This window comes from Aphelocoma coerulescens, chromosome 4 (genome assembly GCF_041296385.1).
Source record: "Aphelocoma coerulescens isolate FSJ_1873_10779 chromosome 4, UR_Acoe_1.0, whole genome shotgun sequence".
Classification (NCBI taxonomy): domain Eukaryota; kingdom Metazoa; phylum Chordata; class Aves; order Passeriformes; family Corvidae; genus Aphelocoma; species Aphelocoma coerulescens.
Window position 1 is genome coordinate 32657011 of NC_091017.1, and position 12996 is coordinate 32670006.

General features: G+C 37.9%; 1 protein-coding gene across 1 annotated transcript in view; it reads right to left on the reverse strand.

The window, feature by feature from the left end:
* The window catches only part of TNKS (tankyrase), a 136617-nt gene that overhangs the window by 36788 nt on the left and 86833 nt on the right, over positions 1-12996 (reverse strand). Inside the window, exons 6-10 of the mRNA XM_069013450.1 lie at positions 8342-8436; positions 5307-5373; positions 4674-4860; positions 2595-2716; positions 45-136 (exon numbers count right to left, since the gene is read on the reverse strand). Coding sequence (XP_068869551.1) covers positions 45-136; positions 2595-2716; positions 4674-4860; positions 5307-5373; positions 8342-8436 — 563 coding nt within the window. The remainder of the gene's footprint in view (positions 1-44; positions 137-2594; positions 2717-4673; positions 4861-5306; positions 5374-8341; positions 8437-12996) is intronic.

Genomic DNA, 12996 nt, shown 5'->3' on the forward strand with positions numbered 1-12996 from the left:
TATGACAGAGGCTTTTGGAAAATTAAAAAATTTCAGAAACCTACTCTTTGTTTTTCTCATTTACATTTGCTCCTTTCCTGAGCAATAGTTCTGTAACTTGTTTCCTCTTCGGATGCACAGCAGCCACAGCACAGTGCTGCAAAAAAAGTAAATATAAAGCATATTTCAACTACACAGATGATAAAGGACTTTAAAGATACATTACTTCATCTCTTAATTATTCTGCTAAAATCAGACCACAAAATTTACAAACAATTCATCATACTGAACACAAAATACAGGTTAGTGATCAATGCTAAATTATTCGACTCACAAAAACAATTTTCATTTTAAAGCTATTTGTCACTTAGGAAAAAAGCAGTATGGTCCCAACTACACTAACCAGCTATCAGGACAAAGCTGACACAATGCATGAAGGAGGGAAAGACAGAGTTTGAAAGTATCTAATTTTTTAAAGAGGGTCTCCAAGGGGTCTGTATGAATTCTGCTGCAATTGTCAGATTGACAGGAGTTGAATATCGCTTTGTTCCTTCTTCTGTTCCAGTGTGTACTGACCTTGTTAATGGCCATTTGTGTCATGCACCCAACTAAAGATTATGTAATCAGCAAACGGGCAGTACATTTCTCTCAGAGTATCTTTTTTCCCATGCTAGGAGAAAGAGACACCCTTCACACAGGGCTTCTCCATGCTCATGCCTGCCCTTGTGGGACCACACAGCCCTTTTTTAAGCATAACTATTCTCCTAAATGTGGCTGGCATCTGCTGGTTTCTCAACAGTGGCCCTTTCAATGCATTCCTGAAGCCTGGAATTACCAGCATGGTTCCAGATGAGATTGAATACCCAGCTTTAGAATCAGTCCAGAAACGCTTATTTCAAGTTTGGACATCTCAAGATAGCACACTATGAGAAATAGGAGAAACTTTTGGATACTTCTGTTTATATGTTTACCCACATTTTAAACCAGTAACCCATAAAAGGTAGATAGTCTCCTGGAAGAGTTCTCTAACTTTCCAATAGCAAAACAATAGCTTTTACAATTACATACCCCAAACCCAAGGCTAACAGGTAGCACCTTTTGCCCAGTTTCAGCCTTCATTATGAAGTAACTTTCACTCAAGCTTCCATTCTGCTGTTAGTCAGCAGGGCACATCCAAATTTTGCAAAGGCAAGGTTTGTAAGTAAATATTAAGACCAACTTTTGCTCTGAAGAGTGGCAGCATTTTTAAGGCTTTGCAGATAATATCCTGTCTGTATTTCCTGCCAGTATGATAAACAAGCTCTAAAACACACAAATGCTGAAGTACTGCCAAACCTCAAAGCAACACTAAAAAAGCACTACATCAGGTGCTTGCTTTTGCCTTTTGGCTAATAAAGCAGAGAGCCAGTGGCCCATGGTAAATGTTATCAAGCTTAGGGCAGGAATAGCTCAGTTGGATTACACATAACCCCCATCCTGGAAGCTAAGTCCTTCCACTTGGACTGGAGATGACTTGAAAATCTCATGTATGGCAGCCAAAAATTGAAAAATCACAGTCAAGCACTTAGTGAACAGTGAACCAAATACATTAATAGTGCTAAAATATCCCATTTGGTCCAGCTGTCTCTGCAGAATCAGCAGGCGGAAAAGAGCAAAGAATATCACAGGACTATGAACTGATCATTACACAGCTGAAGAGATGCCACATAGCAGCAGCTGATACACCCAGAAAGAAAGGGATAACATCATCCCAAATTTCAAACGGTCTTCACATTCAGCCTATAAACCTCTCTTCTCTATCTTGCTTCTAACTTCAGGCTAGGATGCTGAGTCCTCCACAGAGGAAACAGAGCATATAGATGCTTGGTACCCAACACGCAATGTTCTGATCACAATCACAATGTTCCTAACACTAAATATGCAGTTGCATGCCTGCAGCTGAGACCTACCACTGGGAAGAAAATGTTCCATTGGAATAAAGTATCATAACTATAGTGGTTTTAATAACACCATCAGTCTCAGCTTCAAAGTCTTCACTACATCTGGGAGACTGGCTGTGTTCTTTGCTTCCACTGCTTCTTCAAACAACGAAATAAGAGCAGGATAATGCCACGAAAATCTCAATAGAACCCTGTTTCTATAGCTAACAGGGTATTGTCAGTACTATTCCAAACCTGTAAGACTCTGTGATATACACCTATTTTCACCACAATTTTATGTATCCTATGAAGAAAATCTGTAATCCAAGTTTGCTCACATAAAACACCAAAGAAACTGGGCTACAGAAATAAAATTTAACCCCATAAAAAACCACAGCAACCAACTAACAAAAAGAGAGGTTTATGGGAAAAAATGCAAAGGAAGTGAAAAATGAAAAGGTGAAGAGTGGCTGAAGAGCTTCTGTAATTTACCAGAAGGAAGGAAAAAAGTGATAAAAATAAATTATATGGTGTTTTTTCTATAATGGTGATTTTATTTTAGTACAGAAAGTGTTCAATGGCAAATCCTCAATCTCAGATGATGAATGTATTTTCATAGTGTAGAAATAAAACTCTTTGACTCCAGGCTAGCAGCACATTTATCATGAAACAAATGGATTGACTGTATAATCTCACCAGTGCAGTCTCATGCGACTGTGGCTGTTTAAAATTAATGATCTCCAAAGCAAGTGTCTTTTTCACTTTGGCTAGGTCTGCCTCTCTGGCTGCTTGCAGTAGAGAGTGTCCTTTGAATTCATCTGTTAGAGGAAAAAGACACATTTAATATTCAGCAAGATGTCACATTTATAAATGTTATTGCAGAAAGACAGCTATACTCAGTTTAGAGGAAAGAGGAGTGCTTCTGCATGTCTTCACACAGCAGCTGACCTGGGACACAGAACACAAGATGCTTTGCTGAAACCAAAGGGACATGCTAAACGGGAGGGGAAGTGATTCCTTGAGTTAAATCCTTATAGGCTTTCCCTCTTTTATTTTCGACCCACTTGACATTAAATGCATATGTGATCTCTACAATGCCCACACCTGTGTCCAAATGAGCACAATGATATGAGATATTCTTAAGAAAACAAAGCATTACAGTTGCTTGTCAAAAACCTTATTGTATTTGCATGACAATGCAAAAGCCTAAGTATATATATAATTTCTACAAAATTATAAATAATAACATTAATAACAAAAACAACAATAATACCTATATAAAATTTAAATATAAAATATTGAACTATTGGTCTTAAAGAAAGCTAACTAGCTAAGCATTTGAAGACAGTCTGCTACAAAAATGAAACAAGTTTTGACAGCAGGGGTACCTCTGCAAGTACAGATAGCTAATTTTGTTATTTCTAGATCTTGTTCAGCTCAGCAACTACTCCATTTTAGTTTTAAATAACTTTGAATTTGAAGAAGTGTTTCTCTTAAAATGTACAGATGAAAGGTAGGTTAGCAAAAATTACATCTGACCCTGGAAACTAGAAAAAAACACCTCAGTTTCAGTAAAAATATGAATATTTTTCTTTCATAAGCAAGCTTGAAATCCTAAGCTTTCTTCTCCCACCTTTGTTTTAATGTCTGGTTTAAATTTCTTTGTAAGCAAAGCACTACTCAAAGCACAAGTGCAAATAAATCTTGACATTACAAATATAATGTAGCTTTATTCTCAAAGACCAAACAACTCAAGAACATAAAAAACATGATATTTTGGGATGCAAATACAAGCTATCCTGTCAAGATACTGTCAGATTTGACATAACGCTTACATTTGTTTACAAATTTCAGTGGATATTAACGGACATGAATCTTCCCTCATTGCTGTTGAGGAACTCTACATACAGAAATAAACCAAAGTTTAAATTGATTTTTTTTTTTGCTTGTTAATTTAAATAAATGCTAAATTAACCTTCCTCAGAGCCAGAAGCTTTAGCCCAGAACTCAGAGTACAGAAGTACCTAAAAGATACTAATGCCCTCCTCTTTTCTCCTAGACCAAAGTTTTCTGCTGCACATGATCTCACCATCTTCCCCTGCAAAGGATACTGACAGACTAAAACCTGACTAGCTGTGACTGTGAGTAGTGCACGATCACATTACTAGTGTCTGGGGGCTTCTGCTATACTGGAAAGGTGAGAGACAAAACCAAAACCTTATTTATAATTGAGAATCTAATTCTCAAGAAGTTTTCTGTAACATCACAATGCTCTGTTTCCATATATGTCTCATTTAATTATCTTTCATGTTTTGTAAGAATAAGGAAACAAATCCCTGAAAGAGGGAAAGCAAATGCATACAAATTAAAATTAGAGTTGAAATACTGGTTTGTAAACAGCATAAGGATTGCAAAGACTGCAAAAGAAGGTGATGGAATTCCCATCTCCAAGATTGCACACTGAAGCTACCTACATTCTGTAAGTGTCTAAATGCAGTACAGAGCCTCAGTACAGAGGCTCCTGTGTGACTGAACTTTAAACATAAAAGAACCCCAAAATCATGGATTCAGCAGTGCCTTAATAATTTTAAACTTCAGAAAAGCAGGCAATATCACAAACGATGTGTCAGGGGTACCTGCGCACTTCAAAGCGCGCAGCACAGCTGCAGCTACTCTGCTGCTTTGCATCCACTCCTGAAGCTCGAGGAAGGTGGCCTGGAAGGAAAGCATCCCTTTACAGCCACCACCAAGTGCCTTCAGTCTGGAAACACTTACAGGTCAGTCTCTCCCGGAGCTCAGGCGTTGGAGCCATGTCAACCGCACTCTTGCCGTGGCAGTTGACCAAGGTGGGATCGGCGCCGTGGCTCAGCAGGAGGGAGCAGACCTCCACACGGTTCTTGGAAGCAGCCTCGTGCAACGGGGTGAACTGCCAGAGGTCCATAGCATTCACACAGGCACCATGCTAGCACAGCAAAAAAAGCGCTGGATTAGTAAGAAATCATCTTCAACCACTAAAAAGCTTCCAAATTTTCATTTTATTATAAAAATTGGTTCAAATCACTCATGAACGCATACACAAAAAAATTTAATTAAAAATACCAGTATACACAAAAATACTGTTGAATCATCAAAAAAAAAAATCTGGAATTTCTGTGCAAGCTAATTTTTAAACAGAAAGATTCAAACTAAAATCTATCAGTCCAAAGAAATTAGGCAAGGAAAAAACACATATACTGTTCCAACAAAGACCTAAAGCTGCAGGCTTCTGAAATGACAACATGATGTTTAAAACCTGTTACTAGTAGGAAAAAAAAAAAAAAATCTTACTTTTCAACTCTGATATAAACAGTTTATACCTCATCTAACACACATAAATCAACAGTAATTACTTCCCATCCTTTTGCTTACCTTAAGCAGCAGCTCTGTAACCTCATAGTGTCCATAAGAACATGCATTATGAAGAGGCACAAGACCACTGCATGGAAGAAGAAGGCAAATGACAAATCTTTTTAAAGTAGCATTTTTAAAGGAGGAACGATTTTCTCCCTACTAAGATGAAAAGATCAAATTAAAGTTAAAATATTTAAATAGTTAAGTAGTTAAAAATTAGGATTTACAAACTAATGGGAAAATCTCACTTCCCCAAACAACACATTACTTAAGAGTGGCATCAAAACGTGGGGTTTTGCTGCCTGGTTTTTGAAGGGTTTTTTTTGTTGTGGGTTTTTTTTTTTTTTGCCTTAACAGGCCACAGATATTTAATGTACCATTAAGACTAGCATTAACTGGTTTTGACATGATCTTTCTTGAAGCTATAAGGAGGGGGAGAAGTCCCATTCCATATTCAATTTCCGCAACGGTGTTCTGCTTCTGCCTAAATAGGAGCTCCTGTTTAAAATCCTGTGTGAAAGGCAAAACTCCCCAGATAACACTAAAGCAACTCCTGGGTATTTTATGAAGATGTACAAATATCCATAGAAAGCAGACTCAAATTGCTGCTCTAGACTGTGGAATGACCTGATTTTCCTCCATTTTTTACAGTACAACCTATTTAACTGTTCAAGATACTTGTAAGAGAGCCCCTGTAATTTTTGTAGAGCTATATTACTGCAGGCCATACTTAAAAATGACACAAGCAAAGTAAATAGCAGGGATTTAGTCATAAGCACAAAATGTAATAAAAGTCATGCATTGAAAAGGAGATGCAAGATGGGCAATTACAGCAGAGGACAAAAGGAGTTCAATTCAAACCAAGCAAGACAGGCTAGTTATGGCCCAACAAATCAGTACACATAATACATGAAAACCATAATTAACCCTCCAACACCTATGAAAAATATAGGGGGTAATTCCCAGGACTGCAAAATCAACTCGGAGAGAATTAGGACAGCAAGTAGTAGACAGCAATTAAGTCAACTTAATTTTAAGGTGGATGCTCCCAGAAGCAGCAACACATTCGTCACAGGAAATTTGTTTGGGGGACATTGTTCAGACTGTTTTTTCCATCATTACTTTTCTTAATTACAACTTATGGGTGCATGTGTGAGACAGAGAGAGACCATTCATTACATAGAGCACTCAAAAAGCCTGCCCCCCTCCAAAATGATGCTCATCTCAGAGGACTGAGGGCTTCAAGGCCTGTCAACAAAGACAATTGCTGCAGCAATGCACCTGGCCACCTCTGCAGCATCCCCTCCCATTCCCTCCTCCAGCACAACAGCTGTAGGGGAAAGGAAAGACCAATGAAGAAAGAGCTGCTTCCTCAGCTGGGCTTCTCTTTGGGAGTAACTAGAAGTGGTGACCATTTTGAAAACACAGCACAGTTCCTAAGCACTTTCTCTAAATTGACTCTATTGAAGAAAACATAAGAGCTCTATAAAATCAATGTAGCCTAATTTAGCTCCTTAAATGAAAAGTGACAGTTATTTATAGCCTATTTACTTATAAGTTATGTATAAATAAGAAACAGCGAGGTAAAACAAAACACCACACTGATTCTAAATGTGTGATGCCACTAAAAAAAAGTGGGAGCTTACTAGGATGTTAGATGTTTCTAAATATGTTTGGGTTGTTTTAAAGTTCAGTACAGAGTAAGTATTGAAAAGTTTTCCTTTCTTTGTTTGCTTTCCTTCCCCTCCTGCTCCAGCCCCCAGTTCAAGTTCAACTGAACTACTTTTCACACATTCCTAGCAAATTGTTCAAACTTCATTACAGCATCTACATTCTACCGACTGATGCTGAAATTTTGGAAAGGTGTAAAATACCTTCAACATGCTTAATAATGCTGGATCTACCTAAATAGGTATTATATGGAGCTTTATTGTAGGATTTTCATGGTTTATTTCTTATGGGGTTTTTTTTGGGGGGGGGGGAAGTGTTTTGTTGTGTTGTCTGTTTAGGTGGGAGTTTTTTTGTGGTGTGTTTGGTTTTGGGGGGCTTTTGGGGGGGGGGGGGGTGGGTGTATTTTTCCTTTTTGACTTGCATAACATGTCATTATGCATTTCACACCAATACTGTTTAAAAAAGCCATTGGGGTAAATGGACAGATGGAAGAGCTACAATTAGTCAAACTTTAAGAGTTTAAGTACACTTAGGACTGTTTTGGAGAGAAAGGTAAAAAAGAAAAGATGCTAAGAAGTTAATTTAAAATCTCTTTTTACACCAGGCTGGACTCAGCAGAAAATAAAAATACAGCAAGAGCCTCAAGTTTGCTGCTGGAGACAAAACACACACATATCTTAATTCTATGGACTCTGAATACAAAATGTATGCCTTTAACTAGGGGCCCAATTTCTACAATGTTAGGACTAAGCCTTCCTATCCAGCCAGCATGAAAATCATCATCTTAGAGATCAGACATGTATGGCTGAGAACAACGCACAGCACGTATCATTTCAGATTTGTGACTGCTGTGCACTTTTCTGATATCTTACATAACTACCATCTTTAATGCAAAAATAGAATAGTTTAGCCTCTACTGTATCTTGATTTTTGCTGTCAGCTTCAATGGAGATAGATGTACAAGGACCACTAGCTGTGAGCACATGAGCATTACTGATGTTACTTGGAATTACATCCATATGTGTGAAATAGGATAATGAGACCACAGATAGGTTTTTCAATGCACATCTTTCACTAAGCCCTTGTATCTTCTCCCCATCACCTTTCGAAAAGTAATGCTGTTAGTCCATAATTTCAAAGGGTAGTCTGTGAACAGAAGTAAAGAACAGAGTTTGGAAAAAAATTTAAAGGTGTAAAAGAAGATTTGAAACAAGTGCAATCACAACTAATCTGAAGCACGCTCAGATTTTGGAAGCAAGTATCACGTTCTTAGACAACTGTTTGAGATTATGCTGCAACATGAACCAAAGAAATAATTCGTTATCTTGATTAATACAAAACCACTGCTGCAAACAGGTACTAAATAAATTAATTTTACATACCCTTTGTCCTTTGCATGTACATCTGCACCATGCTGAAGCAGAAGCTGGACTATCCGAACTCTGTTGTAGCCAGCTGCTAGGTGTAAAGGAGTGGACTGCAAAACAAAAGAAGATAAAGAATGGGAGCCACATCAATTTTAAGTCCTGTACTTCCTGCCATTGAAATACTTTTAGTTTCTCTTATACATTGTGTCAAGATAAGTTACAGTACCCTTCTGTGATTAGCCAAATTAACAAATACACAGCACATGCAGGCCCTTCCTGTTGTCAAACCTTAACGTGGGTAAGAATACAGACACCCCTAAGGCAATAACAGCCTCTTAATTTAAAGCTAATTTTAAAAATCATCATCGTTGTCATCATCATCACCGTCTCTGCACCAAAAAAGTATCCATATGTGCTCTGTACTGTGCTGTGGCAAGACAAAGAACAAATTGTATGCAGATTGCAGTTTCCTGAAAAATAGAGGTCTTCAGCAGTAATGCACCTTACTGCATAACAACAGAATAATAACACCTTTCTCCATGGCTAACTCATATGAATTTTAACTGAAAGCTTTTGAGTTGACAACAGTAATTCCCCTTGAAGTTTGTTTTTAAAAGCTTTTTATTATGAAACAAACTTTGTGTGCTGTCTCAGCCTGAAGGAACTGCTTTCTCACACAAATGGATGATGCTGTTTCCTCCTTCCCAAGGCTGAGAAGCATAGGACTTTAAAGCAATCTTTGTTGCAATTTATTTTGTGGCATGCAACCAAATGATAGAATTTTCTTACAGTAAAACCCCACAAATAAAGCAGCTTCAAACATGGGAAAACTTACATATCTCACAATATTATGCCAAGTACAGATTTACTGTCTTGAGACATCATTATACAGTATTACATGGGGAGATGCCACATTTCACTATTATCAAGTTAAAAACCAAAAAAATAACAACACATGGTCTCATCCATGATAAACAGCAGCAAGCACTATATATCCATAAACAGTAAGTATTTCCAGGAACACATATTTAATATGTCCATAACTTGGGAGTAGTTTGCATTGTATTTTACTGAAGTCTCAACACTTTGCTACTTTATTTCAGAAAGAGTAATCACTTTGGCAACTACCAAGTGTCCCGTGTATCATACTGAGGACACAGCTTTTACTATCAGAAATGACAGCACAGGACGCCTCTCAGAAAAACACCTGGGTAACTCAGTAAATTTAGGGAAGCAGTTATGCAAGTTTCCATAAGGCTTGTATTTAGAATTATCTATACTCAAAATAAGGGCCTCTAACATTCCTAATATGAAGATCCCCAAAGTATTTCCAAGGTACAAAATACAGTAACAACAAACATGTCCAACCTTTTAAGTGTTTGACCACACAAATTATTAGGATCTATTACTTTGTTTAAGGTTTCTACTACTGAATTAACAATTTAGACTGATCCAGAAGGCATTATATTCTTTTTATATCTGCCCTATTATAAAATAACTGTCTTCTGCATATCATAAACACTAATGAAAGTGTGGGTAAGGATGATGCTGCTACTGACATTAGCAGAATACTTCAGTACCATTTATTCTGACAGTTGCCTTGGTTTGGTTACCAAATCCAGTTTTATCAATTGAGTTAGTAACTCAGAAAACCTGAAATTAATTTGAAATGGACCACAGAAAAGTCAGTCTATTCAAAGGTCTAGACTCCAGAGAAATTGGAGCCAAGCACTAAATATTTGGAACAGAGTAGGATCCTTTAACTTCACTAAAATTAAACTACATCCATTCTTGTCTGCACACCACTTCTAAAACAATGATGGCAGACTTCCAAAATTATGCTTTACTAATACGAAACATTATTAACAGAGATGTTCTCAATAAAGACACATAACCACAGAGTCTTGCTCACTCCTTAAAATTAAAAAACTATTATGACTCAGGCTGGGACTGTGCCCTTTGTATTTCTAGGGTTAATAGACGTGCATTTGTCAAATAATCTCATTAGAGAAAAACCCCAAAACTTTTCAAGTTTATAGTTGCACAACAAATGGCATAAATGAAGCAAATCAGTGTCAACCCAAATCTTTAGACAGCTTATATCCCTGTCTTTCAGAAAGGTGAGCTACTTCCTTCTCCTCTTGAGCAAGGCCACACAGACACTCCACTCCCATGACTGAAATACAGAGTATCTTGTCTTGCCCACCATAGCAGGAATTATTTATCTGCAGCCAGGCACCTGACATTTGGTGTGCTTGCCTTCTAGCCCACAGCAGCTTCAGGGAAGCTGTGTGCTGTGCTGTGGCCGCCTCTCCAAGAAGGATCAACTGCTGCTCCCATCCCTGGAGATGGGGCTGAGATCTCCACTGGACAGCATGCTTCAACTCTGCAACTACAAACAGTGCTGGAGAGGCAGGGAGTTAGAGGGCCAGACACCACCTGACTGATGGGCAAGGGCAAGTGAACACACACACATACATGAGCAGCCAACCTGGAGTGGCTCTCCCCCTGTATCCACAAGCCAGCATTCCCAGCTGCTCATCAGTTTGGCTAAATGGCTCTCATAAATGCTATGCTTACATATGCTTCAGGAAGGAGAAAGCAGGAAGATCCTGTCTCCATGGTTTTTAAGAACTTTCCTTTCTCATGAGAAAGAGCATTCATTAATAGTATAGATTTAATAGGCAAAAATACTAATCTGGAGTTACAAGCTTGTATGCTAATTACAGAATCTAGGTACCTAAAAGATAATATTGTGCCACATGAACTACTCATTATATGACATTATGAGCCCTCAAAAAAAGATGGCAGTAGAGAGCGATTCTTAAAATTAACACGCTATCTATATAGCATCAGGGAAGTAAAAACTAAATATCATTAACAGCAGTGCCTACTGCACCTGAAAGGTATATCAAGCAAATTACTTAATATTAAGAAAACAGATTTAATAAAGCTATCAGTTATCCCCTCCTCCCATATCTTGCAAAACTTGGCAAGACTTACTAACAAAAATCCTTAAGAGGGCACTTGCCTTCCAAGACTCACATTCACAGTTACCAAGGCAAACACTCTCTGACTTGCTAGTGTAATTAAAGAGAGTATAACTCCGTTTTTATTAAGTATAATAGACTATCATGCAAGATGCTCATATTATTTGAAAGTTTTAGGGCAGCTGTAACTGAGCCAAAGCTGCTGGTACTGTGCATTTCAAGGAACATCACTGTACACAAGACGGCAATCGCTGTCAACCTATATACCTACTATTTATAGTAAGATAGGTATTTTTGCCTGCAGTCTTTTTGATAATGTGTTGCCTGGGAATACAAGAAATACATATCTTAGATTTGTTCTCAGTGAGCCTTAGGTATTTTTGTGCTGCTTCATTACCAACAGCTGATTTGAGGACCCCTGTTCAAGGTCAGCTGCCTTGAACATCCCCTGGTCACCTGCATCAAACAAAAGGGCCCCTGAGGGATTTCCAGTGCTGCAGGCTCTGAACAGCTTCTGCTAAAATCTGGAAATTTGTTTCAACAAACTGTCCACGGGCTACGTGGGAGTGCTAGCTCCAGGCACCATCCGTTTCCCTTCCTATCTCGTGCTAAAGAGTCTTCAGCAGCTCTCAGATGGTAATGCTGCCACTGCTTTAGAAGAAAGGTTCATTTTCAGATTCAAATTACACATTTTAAGGGCAACTTTAAACCAAGGATGTTATGTAACCATCTTATATTATGCATTATCTGCATGATTAATAACAGCTGCAGGAACTGTTTTAAGAACTAATATTTCCTGTTCTTGTTTTTTACTGCTGAAATCTTTACATAATGCTATCTGATAAAAATCTTCATCTATGTCTTTCTCTCATTCTCAACTTGCCATCCTGAAGGCTATTAAAATCAACAAATAACAATCTTATTACATTAATGACATCTCATCATACATCTTATTTACATCACTATACAGTGATTTAGAATTATCATAAATTAATTTAATTGTCTGCAGGAAGGGCATTCTCACAATAAAGAGGCAACACTGATTCTGAGGGTCAGCTCTGGCCTTGACATATGGCTATTCTCATGCTCAGAAGGTCCCCACAGGGATACGCACCAGTAAGGGTGGCTCTTATACAGATGGGGAAACAAGTAAAACTTGGCAAAAAATACCTGAGGACACACATATGCTTGCTGTTAACTCTTCTACAGCACCCTGCTGACAAAAGATACAAAAAAAAAAAAAAAAAAAGGGAGAGAGGAGGAGGGATTTTAAAATGTTTCATGCAGACTTTAATATTTGTGACTTTTTTTATACTATGTCTGTAATTATCTTCAGGTTTAGCAGATTTGGAAATTGCAGGTATGCAACGAAATCCCATTTAACATAGGCCAAACAAAACCTTTGTTCTAATCAGGTCATACTGCCCTTAGAAAGCAGCAATAAAAATATCTTAAGACTTTTGTAGTTTGTCATACAAACTCCCTTCAGAAAAGTGTTTTACCTCTTTTGAATTAAGGGAAGAGCAGAGGGGTTTCTAATTGCAGAAGAGACCTTTGTTTCATAGTTTTGCATAAAACTGTTTTGAAAGATGTCCTGACTCTTGGCAAAGCAAACAACTTTCTCTTTACTGTGTTAGAATTTATGACAGAATCTTTCTTTCCGATCACAATAGTCGGTGC